This window comes from Stenella coeruleoalba, assembly GCF_951394435.1.
Source record: "Stenella coeruleoalba genome assembly, chromosome: 21".
Lineage (NCBI taxonomy): Eukaryota > Metazoa > Chordata > Mammalia > Artiodactyla > Delphinidae > Stenella > Stenella coeruleoalba.
Window position 1 is genome coordinate 19,493,515 of NC_137167.1, and position 13,791 is coordinate 19,507,305.

General features: G+C 36.4%; 1 protein-coding gene across 24 annotated transcripts in view; it reads left to right on the plus strand.

The window, feature by feature from the left end:
* Positions 1-13,791, plus strand: part of PCM1 (pericentriolar material 1) — an 88,774-nt gene that overhangs the window by 30,987 nt on the left and 43,996 nt on the right. For 14 of the 24 annotated variants that reach the window (XM_079909355.1, XM_079909353.1, XM_079909334.1 and 11 more), the window contains 11 exons: positions 1,350-1,551; positions 2,486-2,659; positions 3,189-3,346; positions 3,680-3,918; positions 8,116-8,270; positions 8,415-8,544; positions 9,558-9,698; positions 10,223-10,413; positions 11,808-12,008; positions 12,874-13,093; positions 13,183-13,328. In XM_079909355.1, coding sequence (XP_079765481.1) covers positions 1,350-1,551; positions 2,486-2,659; positions 3,189-3,346; positions 3,680-3,918; positions 8,116-8,270; positions 8,415-8,544; positions 9,558-9,698; positions 10,223-10,413; positions 11,808-12,008; positions 12,874-13,093; positions 13,183-13,328 — 1,957 coding nt within the window. The remainder of the gene's footprint in view (positions 1-1,349; positions 1,552-2,485; positions 2,660-3,188; positions 3,347-3,679; positions 3,919-8,115; positions 8,271-8,414; positions 8,545-9,557; positions 9,699-10,222; positions 10,414-11,807; positions 12,009-12,873; positions 13,094-13,182; positions 13,329-13,791) is intronic. The other 10 variants (XM_079909345.1, XM_079909354.1, XM_079909352.1 and 7 more) reach the window with 1 other exon arrangement.

The window sequence follows — 13,791 nt, forward strand, 5'->3', positions numbered from 1 at the left end:
GCTGCTCCTCGGCCTCCTCTAGAGTAGAAGCTAATCCCAGTGCCCATCCTCCCTAAACAGATGAACACAGCCAAGAAAAACTTAGTTTTTCCAAAGTTGTACTCAAACGCTTGTGGTCAGTTTTATACACATAATTAAAGTAGCACTCTGTCTACTGATGACTAAAAAATCATATATTTCTCTGGGAAACAGAGTGAAAGCAGAGCAAAAGGTAGAACAGTCAAGGAATAGAGAGAAAAGACTACTGGAAACCAGCTGTAACAGTGGATAACGTGAGCAACAAATGACGATTGTCACTGAGGAAGAGATAAATGATGATAGTTTTAAAGTGGTAGTGGACTTGCCTGGTGGTGCAGTGGTTAAGAATCTGCCTGCCAGTACAGGGGACAGGGGTTTGAGCCCTGGTCTAGGAAGATCCCACATGCCGTGGAGCAACTAAGCCCATGCACCATAACTACTGAGCCTGCACTCTAGAGCCTGTGAGCCACAACTACTGAAGCCCGCGTGCCTAGAGCTTGTGCTCCGCAGCAAGAGAAGCCACCACAATGAGAAGCCCGTGCACCTCAACGAAGAGTAACCCCCCGCTCACTGCAACTAGAGAAAGCCCACACGCAGCAACGAAGACCCAACGTAGCCAGAAATAAATAAATAAAAAGAAAAAAATAAATAAACTGGTAGGAGAGAGAGAAGCACAAAGATTCTTAGTCTTCATTTATTACCCATGAAAGCATAAGATATCTTTGTCTGATCTGTGTGGACAGAAAAGTAATTAAAATGTAGTTCAAGAGCTGTCTTAGAAGATTAATCATCATCTAATAAGAAAATTTTATTGCTGAGTAGTATTCATGGTATTATGTACCACAGTCACTTAAACAATTTTGCTTTATCTTTTGGAACAAGAAAAGTTCCATCTTGGAGACCAGATAGAATCCCTCTGGACTGGAACATTCTCAAGGACCTAATCAGCTAGGGTTGCCCTGTAAAGATTTGTAGATGGTGTGCTTGCACATCATATGCAGTGGCTCTATTTAACTTAACCTGGAACCAAGTTTATCAGAGGAGTACTCTCGTTACTTTCTCAAGGTAGAATATCGTAGTTCTTGTTGGTTTCCATCTTGTCTTTCCTTATTCTTTCCTTTCTGTTTTAACTGTGTTTGGTTGAAAGACATGTTAATAAACAAGTGGCCTGGTTATATCCTTAAGTTTCACATTTTAAAGCTGCAGGATTTAAGATGTTAATGACTTTTACTTTTTATTTTTCTATGTCTGAGCCAACTATGAATGTGTTGTTTGATGCTGTATTTGTTTATTTATGGTAACTGGTCTTTTTTTTTTTTTTTTTTTGGTAGTTGTGCCTTCTTCAGCCTCCCCACAAAGGAGTGTGGATCAGAGAAGTACAACAGCAGCTCCCTCTGCTCCTGTAGGCTTAACACCAGTTGTCAATGGAGAATCCAATAGCCTCACATCATCTGTTCCTTATCCTGCTGCTTCTCTGGTTTCTCAGAATCAGAGTGAAAATGAAGGCCACCTAAATCCAACTGAAAAACTCCAGTAAAACATTTCTACAAACATTGTTTACATAGATTAGAATTGAATAATGGGGATAAATCTTGGGGGTTTTTTCTTTGTTGAAAATTCTGGAAAAACTGAGTTAATTTGATATGATAAACATTCTTAAGTGGTATGGTGGTAGAATAAGTGTGTGTGTTATATGTGCATCTTTGAGTTGTCCTAGAGAAATGTGACATTGTAGTAACATGTAATTTCTATAGCTAATGTATTCCTGTTTTCCAAATAAAGGGACTACAGTTAAAAGATTTCTGTATTCAAATGGTTTAGAGCCCAGGCTCTAGAGTCAGACAGCCCTGGAATTGTATCTCACAAGGTTGTGTGACTGTGGACAAATAGCACCCTCACTAAGCCTCTTTTTCTTCACCTGGCATAATATATTTGTTCATAAAGGTGTTTTAAGGATTAGAAAACATTGGCATAATTCCTGGGACTCAGTAAAAATTCAACAACCTAATTATTCTTTTTGGTAAACATGTTATATAGTATGGTAACTGGTAGATCTCTATATGTTGTAGACAAATTGGGAACCTTCTGTGAATGCTCAGGAATGCCTGCATACCTGATTTGCCTAAGAGGTCCTATTTTAATGGAATATTTAGTACTTTACATTTTTTGATACTTATTAAGAAACATAGGAATATTTTTGACATTGAGACTTAAGATGTTAACATCTATACCTGCTTAAAGTGAACACTTGGAAGAGGGTTTCTTATGCTTTTGTCCGTAACACAACATAAGTAAATAAGGTGATGAGATTTTGAATAACCTATACTTGAAATTACATTCATTATAGTCACATCCCCTGGATATTTGGGTTTAAATTTTGTTTGTGCTGGCTGCTACTGTATGAAAATAGTGTATGCTTTATTTTGCTAAAATGGGTGTTAATATAAATGTTTTTGTTGTTTATCAGGAAGTTAAATGAAGTTCGAAAGAGGTTGAATGAGCTAAGAGAATTAGTTCATTATTATGAGCAAACATCAGATATGATGACAGATGCTGTAAATGAAAACACAAAAGAAGAAGAAACTGAAGAGTCAGAATATGATTCCGAGCATGAAAATTCTGAACCTGTTACTAACATTCGGTAAGAACTTTTTTTTAAGTTGTTTTTCTAACATATTCATCCTAACAATACATTTAATATGAAACAAAAGAAACCTCAGTAGAGTGCCTACCGTTTGCCTTTTATTTAAGCTTTTCTCCTGTAAGTCTGCTGTTTTGGTTAGTGTACTCTTACTTGTTCTATAAAGAAAAACAAATTGGGAAGTATTGAACACAGTAGTTTAGTAAATTTGCTGTTTGTTAGATCAACTAAAAGTTAATCATAAGAAGTACGTAACTTCATTTTCCTACCTCTTTATTTTTAGGTGTAGTTTTGATTTTTTTTTGGTTGTAATTTTGATTTTTTTAGATGTTTTTCTTCTTAAATGTGTGAATAGGAGAAGTTAGTGAAAAGCAAGAGCCGTTTATTTAGAGGATGAATTTAAATGGGGAAATAGCCAATGATGTTCATAGTCTGGAATTATTTTATCAGCAGTTGTAAAACTTTGATTTTTTTATTATTGCATATATTTTTTACCTTAAATAACTTCAGGTTGTTTTCTTTCTTTTAGAAATCCACAAGTAGCTGCCACCTGGAATGAAGTAAATAGTAATTCTAATGCACAGTGTGTTTCTAATAATAGAGATGGGAGATCAGTTAATTCTAATTGTGAAATTAACAACAGATCTGCTGCCAACATAAGGGCTCTAAACATGCCTCCTTCTTTAGGTATGATTGACTTTATTCACAGATAATTTTACCATATTATTCTTGGGCAGTGGAATTCCTTTTTTTTTTTTTTTTTGCGGTACGCGGGCCTCTCACTGTTGTGGCCTCTCCCATTGTGGAGCACAGGCTCGGGACGCGCAGGCTCAGCAGCCATGGCCCACGGGCCCAGCCGCTCTGCGGCATGTGGGATCTTCCCGGACCGGGGCATGAAACTGTGTCCCCTGCATCGGCAGGCGGACTCTCAACCACTGCGCCACCAGGGAAGCCCGGAATTCCTTTCTTTAGTACTCTTAAGTTTATTAAGGTATTGATTTCACTGGTACATGTTTTCAGCAGATTGTCGATACAATAGAGAACGAGAACAGGGGATTCACGTTGCACAAGGTGAAGGTGAGGAGGAGGAGGAGGAAGAAGCAGAAGATGAGGCAGTCAGTGGAGCGTCATTATCTAGTCATCGGAGCAGTCTGGTTGATGAGACGCCTGAAGATGCTGAATTTGAACAGAAGATCAGCAGACTTATGGCTGCAAAACAGAAACTTAGACAGTTACAAGATCTTGTTGCATTGGTGCAGGTAAATGCTGCTTGTATTTTAAAAAAAAAGTGTCAAATGGACAGTCTTGTAAAATTTATGTGTTTGATAATTATGTTGGTATAAGTATACTAGTACACATTTAATGAGTTCTAACTATATACCAGGTTTAAATGCTTAGCACTTTACATGCCATATTATCAGAGATAAGCAAACTTTTTCTAAGGGTGACTTAGTAAATATTTTAGGCTTTGTGGGCTATACAGTTTCTGTCACAACTACTCAGTGCAAAAGCAGTGATAGACAGTATGCAAACAGATGAGCATGGCTGTGTACCAGTATAACTATTATAAAAACAGGTTTGTTTGTTTTTTTGCTGGAGACCCCAGTTCTATATCACATAGAACTTGGTAATATCTCAGTGAGGCAGATACACAGATTAAAGGTGTTAGTTGACCAGAGTTATACCATTGTCAGAGCCAGAGTTGAGACTGACATTCTGGCTGAGATCTTAACTCACTTGATGTAGAAGAAAAACCGTATTGTCTTATTCAGTAAGGCCAAACAAGTAAAGTTGGAACTATTAGTTGTAAATTTTAAAAAGCCATTTGAATGTATGAACGTGAAATTATGTAACAATTCACACTTGTATATTGACTGATGTGGTCCAGAGGCTTTTTGCAGTTTATTAGACTAGGTATAAAACTTTCTAAGAATGATTGAACTTTTTAAAATCATTCCTTTTCATCTGTTTATATATATATATATATATATATATTCTTAGTAACATAATCACTATAAAAATATCTTTAAGAGAGACTTCCTAAAGTATTGAAATTTATATGATTTTTGGAAGCCAAAAAACTTCTGGTAAAATTAATGAGTGATTTGTCTTCATTTAGGTTTGCTTAGCTTGTGTTAGGTTGAAAAAAATGAAGTATAGAACATTAAAATTAACCACACTAATGTATAGAAAAACAATTTTTTTGTGAATGAAAAAAATTAAATTGTTATTCACAACTTCTTTTGGAATGCTACTTATTTTGAGTAACTCAAGTGAAAGATGAATGTGCTCCCATTTTTAAATAAAGGAAACACTACTAGTAAATTCCCTTTGAGCCTTCATTCATAATCCCATTCTCCTTCACAGATGCTACTGTGCATATGTTTTATATATATATATATACAGTAAATACAGTTCTTTTTTAGCTGCAATATAGTTTTCTGTACTATCAGTGGACCTTAGTTTAGTTAATCTAACATCCTATTGATGTTTACTTTTGTTGTTTCCAGTTTTTCACTATTTAGAAACAACAATCCAATGAACATTCTTTCACAAGCTTTGTGATGCATTTGTGTTTTTCAAGAGCAGATATGAAGAAGTGGAATTGCTTTGTCAGAGTTTATGCACTTTTTTTTTTTTTTTTTTTTTTTTGGCGGTACGTGGGCCTCTCACTGCTGTGGCCACTCCCGCTGCGTAGCACAGGCTCTGGACGCGCAGGCTCAGCGACCATGGCTCATTGGCCCAGCCGCTCCATGGCATGTGGGATCTTCCCGTACTGGGGCACAAACCCGTGTCCCCTGCATCGGCAGGCAGACTCTCAATCACTGCGCCACCAGGGAAGCCCTGCACATTTTAAATTTAATGGACACTGCTTAATTGCTCTCCAGAATGACTATATTAATTGATATCTAAGCAGTGGTGGATGAATCCATTTCCTTATACCCTTGATTACATTTTATTTTATTGAGATACCATATAGCTTGTTTAACCATTACTGGAATTGGCTTTTGGCTTTTTCGAAGGTTTTCCTATTGTAAGAAGGGGTGTTGAAGGGAAGAAGGAGCATAAACACATGTATACAAACAAACACATACAGGTTTATGTACACATGTGTATATTTTTGCTTATATATTCAAAGTATATCTGTAGACAGATACATAAACTGGTAACACTGGTTACCTATGGAGAATGGAATTGGGAAAAGGGATAGAAAGGAGATTTTTCTAAACATCTTTTTTACTATTTGAACTTTGATCGTATGACAGTAGTACCATTTGAAAAAATTAAGACAGCTTCTAAAGCAAATAATAATATAGGTTGTGCTATCTTGAACATCATTGTACTTGCTAATTACTTTCTCATTTTTTCTTTATGACTCCTCTCCTCAGATTGCCCGAGTGGGAATAATAGATCAGAAATGATGAATAACTTGGTGGCTTATAGATGAATCAGCTTAATTTCAGGCTTATGTTGAATGCAGCTCTTTTGCTTTAGTGAGTGTTCTAAGACCTGAAATAACATGTATGAAAAATGAGAAAACTGCAATACAGAGGGATTAAGGGTCCTCATTCTGAGAGCTATTTACAAACAAATGATCCAAACTCCCCAAGTTTTTATATGTTTAAGATTGATACATTTTACTTATTTTATTAAGGGTAGTCTTCTTTTGCTTGTGCCCTTACTTGTATCCTTTCCCAAGAGACTCAGGAGAAGGTTTAAACAGTTATATAGTTACCATGATTGTATAAAACTATTATTACTCTTCTTGATTAGATTAGCTTAGACAATTTATATGGCCCTTATATGGTTCCTTAGTCTGTGATGCAGCATGTGTTGAAACAATAATTCTTTAGTCAGTTACTTTTAGCTTCGGAGTTTATATCATTTCAGTTCAGACACTCTCATGTGACAATCTGAAACTTTATGTAGTGTTTTTTTTTTTCATACTTTGGTTTTTCCACTTTTTTATTGTGGGAAAATGCCTCATGATCCAGCTTCTCTGTTTTTGAGTCCCAACTCAGTTTCTTTTTAATCTTACCATTTTAGTAATAAATCAGGTTAGCTTTTAGATTGATGAGAAGACCAGAATAACACCATGTCTATAAGCTTAAAATCGATTAGACAGTTTTACAATCAAAGTTAGCTTTAACTCTCTATTTCCAAAGGTTAAAGTTTCAGTTGATTTCTGCAGAGAAAGCATGAGTAAATATAAAGTATACAATATTAATTTTTTTTTTTTTTTTTTTTTTGGCGGTACATGGGCCTGTCACTGTTGTGGCTTCTCCCGTTGAGGAGCACAGGCTCCGGACGCGCAGGCTCAGCGGCCATGGCTCACGGGCCTAGCCGCTCCGCAACATGTGGGATCTCCCAGACCGGGGCACGAACCCGTGTCCCCTGCATCGGCAGGTGGACTCTCAACCGCTGCGCCACCAGGGAAGCCCAATATTAAATGTTTTTAAGAAAATGTCATAGGTTACCTCCAATCCTCCATTTTTTTTTAATAAGATTTTTAAAAAATAAATTTATATATTTTTGGCTGCGTCGGGTCTTCGTTGCTTCATGCAGGATTTTTCTAGTTGTGGTGAGCGGGGGCTACTCTTCATTGCAGTGCGCTGGCTTCTCATCGTGGTGGCTTCTCTTGTTGCAGAGCACGGGCTTTAGGTGCGCGGGCTTCTGTAGTTGTGGCATGCGGGCTCAGTAATTGTGGCTCACGGGCTCTAGAGCACAGGCTCAGTAGTTGTCGTGCATGGGCTTAGTTGCTCCGTGGCATGTGGGATCTTCCCGGACCAGGGATTGAACCCGTGTCCCCTGCATTGGCAGACGGATTCTTAACCAGTGCGCTGCCAGCCCAGTCCTCCATTTTAATAAGCACATTGATTTCAACAGAAGATACGTATCTACTGTTAGGAAGATATGAACTTTCGTTGTTTTTCCAGTAGTTACAGATTTGAGGTGGTACATTCTCATTCGTTTTTGTATTGTGAGCCATTGGTACTTGTTTGGCAAACTAAAGACCAAAATGAGGAAATGGAAAGCTTTTTAAGTGAACAAGTGGTAATAGACATTGGTTGTTAAATGGTTAATGTAAAAGTCATATCTGAAGAAAAAGTATCTAATATCAAGAGTTCCAAGCTCCAATGATATATTTTGTATCTTTTTCATATTCTCTAGAAAGCTCTTCTTTGATTTTAGGATCTGGTCAAAGAAAGAAAAGGCAAACTAGTACTTGCCATTGCTGGGTAATTGGCAACTCAAATTATTAATGTACTGTTTTTAGTTTTAGTACTTTATTTCCTGCCATTGGTAGAGGATGAATTTCATTGCTCAAAATCATATGCTTTCCCTACTGCTTTAAATTTTATGTTAATTTTACAACCTAGTTCTATTTACTGAGGTATGAATTGGATAATGTCTTTAGATATCAAGATTGTTTTAATATAATGATGCTGTTTTAGGATGATGATACAGCAGATCAAGGAGTTATCTCTGCCAATACCTCAAATTTGGATGATTTCTACCCAGCAGAAGAAGACACCAAACAAAATGCAAATAACACTAGAGGAAATACCAATAAAACACAGAAAGATGCTGGAGTAAATGAAAAGGCAAGGTATGTTAAGCTTCTGGCTTTCAGGTCATAAAAGTTTAGTGCCTATTAGAGAGAAGGTACTCCGCTAGGTACTGTATTACATCGTGCTTAATGCTATTATCAGATTTACTGGAGTCCACAAATATAATGTCAATTTAATTATAGAGAGAAATTTTATGAGGCTAAACTACAGCAGCAACAGAGAGAGCTCAAACAATTGCAGGAAGAAAGAAAGAAACTGATTGAGATTCAAGAGAAAATTCAAGCATTGCAAAAGGCATGTCCTGACCTACAGGTAATTAGGAAATTTCTTTCTTTCTGTTTGTCTGAAGAAAGATATTTAAAATCTTAATGTCAACTGAAAGTACTCTTTGTCTTTTTTTAGTGCTAATTTGATAGATTTGTATCTTAATTTTATGATTAATGTAATGGATGGACAAATGAAATGTGTTAAGGATGTACATTTATACTGTGAAAGGTAGCACATAGGAATTGACTCTAATTATTCCCATTCTTTCACTTGTTGGGCCGGCTGGCTGTGGATTCAGAACGTGAGTATTTATAAGTATGTATTATATTAAAATATTCTGGTTTGAACTTGGCAGTTAAGGGACTAACATTTCCATTTTTTACTGGCCTAAAATTACATGATAAAGCTGTTAAGCCATCATGAGTTTTTTAGGGAAATTAAAATATTGTTTTTGTAGTTTGAATATTAAATGTATATATGCTTATTAAATAGTACCCTATGCATGGGTTTTTGAGTTGAACAGAGAATATGCAGTCTTTGACCATGTCAGGTAATCAGGAGGAGGGTTAATATGGGAGGGGAATATCAATTCTTTTTTGAGATTTTTCCTACACTTTATTGGTTAGCTCTATTCTTCAGTCAGGTTTTGTTTTCAAAGAAAGGGAAACATATCAAGTGATATTTCTAATATAACTTTATTTTCTAGACACTTACCTTTTCTACTTTATCTAATCCTTTTTTTCTCGTTCCCAATCTAACTAATGTGCAGAGGAATATATGTCGGAGTTGGGTTGAGTATGTGAAATTTTCCACAGTAACATTTTATCCCTCATGTCTCTTTTGTTTCGGAGGGTTGGTTACTACTGTTCAACTTTAGTGTGTGTTTTCATCTTTGTTTGCTTATGTCAGATTTTCTTTAGATCATGATGGCAATTGAAATCTGGTGGTAATAAATTAAATATGATACTAGAGCCCTAGAGAAGCAGTGAAATAATTGTTTTTACGAAATTAACATATAATTGCTTTAATTCCTCATAATAGTTTTAATTCTTTTTTAGCTGTCAGCCACCAGTGCGGGTAATTGTCCCACAAAAAAATATACGCCAGCTGTTACTTCAACCCCAACTGTTAATGAAAATGAAGCCAGTACAAGCAGATCTGCTTTTGAACCTGATGATCCTTCAGTGGTAGATAATGAGGTATGTTGTACCTTGTTCCTGAGTCTTAAGGAAGAAAACTGAATATCTGTGAAACATGTTTTTAAATGTAGCCTATTATGTGTCTTTTAGTTGTGGGAAGAAATAATTTTTTCCAAAAAGTAATTAAGTTTGTATATTTTCAAAATAGCCTTGCCCTTTATTAGCAAATATTTGGCAGAATTATATGTAAGGGTTAGTTATAGTAAATAGTAATCATTTCAATTAGAAAAACCGGTCCTTTGGCATTTTATTTATATGGGATTTATAGAAAACATTGTAACTTTCTTCTGATAGTTGATAAAGTATACTTGGGTGCTACCTGTTTTCATAAAGAATTAATGATTGCCTAATTTTTTCTTATTACTAAAATATCATTTTGGCCTTCTTGGGTGTCTCAGTGTAAAAAGGATAGAGTGAGAATAGAAATATTTGTTGGTATTGACAATAGTATTAGGCTGTTTTTCTTTAAGGCTAAAACAAGTCCCGATATTTACACCAACTTGCCTTAATTTTTAAAATAACAGTTGTGGTCAGAAATGCGAAGACACGAAATGTTAAGGGAAGAGCTGAGACAGAGAAGAAAGCAGCTTGAAGCTTTGATGGCTGAACATCAGAGGAGGCAAGGTCTGGCTGAAACTACATCGCCAGTGGCTGTTTCACTGAGAAGTGATGGGTCTGAGAACCTGTGTACGCCTCAACAGAGTAGAACAGAAAAGTAAGAGAGCTGTTTAAATCATTTTTTAAAATATCACCTATTTACGGCCTATAGGATGGGCAGCCTCATTTCCCCTCTGCATCATAGCACAAATCTGCTGTTGCAGTGAGACTTGTGTTTTAAGCATCACCTTTGTGACTCAGTTTGACTAAATCCAGCTACTTTCTGTTCTAACTTCTCACAGCATCACCTTTCTCTCTTTTTAAAAAATTTACAAAAATTACCAAGATGCTTGCTCAAATGGTGATACAGATTTTCTTGAGTATATAAGCCTTGTTTTCTTAGTTAAGTTTAAAGTTTATAAAAAGAAAATGCTTGATACTTTGTAGTGCTTTTCTATCAGGCCAGAAATAAGTGGGTTTTTTTTAACCTAAATTGAGTGTCTGCTATTTGTAAATTTCCTAAGAATTTGAAAACATTTTATTGTATAAAACATTCAGTTTTTAGGATTTATGTTTGAAATTTCCATATTTAGAATATTTCTAAAAGAATTGGTTATCTATAAGATCAGTTAATTACTTATCTTTATAGTAGTATTCAGATCTAAAATTTTGAAATCCAAATTTGTTATGACCTAATTTTTTGGTATCAGATGGCATTTCTGCAACATTGCACTAAACCTTACTCTTTCGTACTCATAAAAGAACTATTCCTGTTCTTGGAGTGCCAATATGAATTTTATTGATCAAACTATATCTTCAATATTTTATTGTGTTCTGTGTACCACACATCTATACTTTAAAAAAGTTCTTTATATTGTTTTGTTAAACATCTAGGTTTGAGAACCATGGGTCTAGAATTGTGCTTTCCAGTACGGCAGCCACTAAATATAGGTGGCTATTTAAAGTTAAATAAAATTAAAAATTCATTTTCTCTGTCACACCAGCCACATTTTAGGTGCTCACTGGTCATGTGTATTTAATGGCTACTCTATTGGACAGCACAGATATGGATTATTACTACTATTGCAGAAAGTTCTACTGGATAACTCCAATCTAGAAAACTGTGACTCAAGGAAAAGTTGAAAGTTGAGAGGGGTTTAGTTTAGGAATAAGTTCCAGGGGATATGATTACTAGTTTAATTTATATGAAGAATTGTTTTCTGGAAGGTAGCGTAAACAGATTATAACAGCAGTTGGAGAGTACCACCCATCTCATAGTTACTATGACTAAATGAAATTTTATATACACACATATGCATATACATATATATATACACATATATACATACACTTTTTTTGGTGCAGTGATATATATATATATATATATATATATATATTTTTTTTTTTTTTTTTTTTTTTTTTTTTTTGGTACAGTGTCTGGTACATAATAGGCGGTAAAGTATTTAGCTCATCTCCAGAATGATCTCATGTGTTTTGTCTCTTAATCTCTAGAACGATGGCAACTTGGGGAGGTTCTACCCAGTGTGCACTAGATGAAGAAGGAGATGAAGATGGTTACCTTTCTGAAGCAGTTCGGACAGATGAAGACGAGGAGGAGGAGGAGCAAGACGCCGGCTCCCATGATAGCTTTTCCGTGTGTCCTCCTAGCAGCGCAAATCATAACTCCTATAATGTAAAGGAAACTAAAAATAGGTTAGTTTTGCTGTTTTAATTTTTTGCTTGATTTTAAGAGTCTCAGGTCTTTCTGACTCCAAGCAGTTCTTCAGTTCTCTGAACCAACTGTGTGTCCTACAATGTAATTTAATTCCACCACTAACTACTTGGAGTCAGAGCAGAGCCCACAGGTTAAGAGGCTCAGTCCCACAAGAGTGCCTCACTTTATTTTTTATTTTTTTGCGGTACGCGGGCCTCTCACTGTTGTGGCCTCTCCCGTTGTGGAGCACAGGCTCTGGACGCGCAGGCTCAGCGGCCATGGCTCACGGGCCCAGCCGCTCCGTGGCATGTGGGATCTCCCCGGATCGGGGCACGAACCCGTGTCCCCTGCATCGGCAGGCGGACTCTCAACCACTGCGCCACCAGGGAAGCCCTCCCTATTTTTAATATTTATTTATTTGGTTGCACTGGGTCTTAATTGCGGCAGGTGGGCTCCTTAGTTGCGGTACGTGGGCCCCTTAGTTGTGGCATGTGAACTCTTAGTTGCTGCATGCATGTGGGACCTAGTTCCCTGACCAGTGATCGAACCAGGCCCCCTGCATTGGGAGTGTGGAGTCTTAACCACTGTGCCACCAGGGAAGTCCCATAACTGTTTTCATTTTGAAGAATACAGAATTATATAGACACTTCTCGGTAAAACATAAATGAAAAAAGATTCGAAAGGAATGAAAAATGATAGTGTACAAGACTAGAAATCCAGAATTTTTCTCTTTCTATTTTCCATACATTTTAAGTCCTGTGAAGAGAATACAGACGTATGGACCCAGGGTATCAAGGTTTATTGCCAGATTTTAAAAACCAAATACTTACATAAGATGACCTAATGCTTTAAATCTTGTGTTAGGTGGAAGAACAATCGCCCTTTTTCAGCAGATGGAAATTATCGTCCTTTAGCCAGGACAAGACAACAGAATATCAGCATGCAGCGTCAGGAAAACCTTCGCTGGGTGTCAGAACTCTCTTATGTAGAAGAGAAAGAACAGTGGCAAGAACAAATCAATCAGCTAAAGAAACAACTTGATTTCAGTGTCAATATTTGTCAGACTTTGATGCAAGACCAGCAGGTAAAGTAGAATTTTTTTATCTTGTTTTTGAAGCAGTACACGTTTTTCTCATGTCATCGGCAACTATTCTGAAAATTTTCTTTCCACAGACTCTGTCTTGTCTGCTACAAACTCTTCTCACGGGCCCTTACAGTGTTATGCCCAGCAATGTTGCATCTCCTCAAGTACACCTTATAATGCACCAGTTGAACCAGTGCTATACCCAGCTAACATGGCAACAGAATAATGTACAAAGGTAATCTGTTTCTTAGAAGTAGTGAGAGTGTATAGTAAGTGCTAAAACTGAGCAAGAGTTTTACAGTTACCTTCTGGGAGAAAAGGGCCTGAACCAAATATCATTTTTGAATATTCTGACGCTTGGGAATTTTATAAGCAGAGATATTGCTCAATGTTCCTTTTTAATACCGTAGACCTGACTTTAAAAAAAAATTTTATAGTACTCAACTTTACACTTACCTTAGGTAGGTTGTATGGTATGTAAATCATACCTCAGTAAAGCTGTAAACAATATAAACAATGAGTGTTGTAATTATGCCTACTATCTGTTAGAAGTGCTAATAAGCACAGTTCTTCTTGCAAAGGCGAAGTTACTGAACTAAGCATGCAGGACAAGCAGATATTTGTTGTAAACATCAGAGCAGTCAGTTTGTTCCACATACTGTTGAATCATGTCTTACATATATTCTTTCTGGATGTAC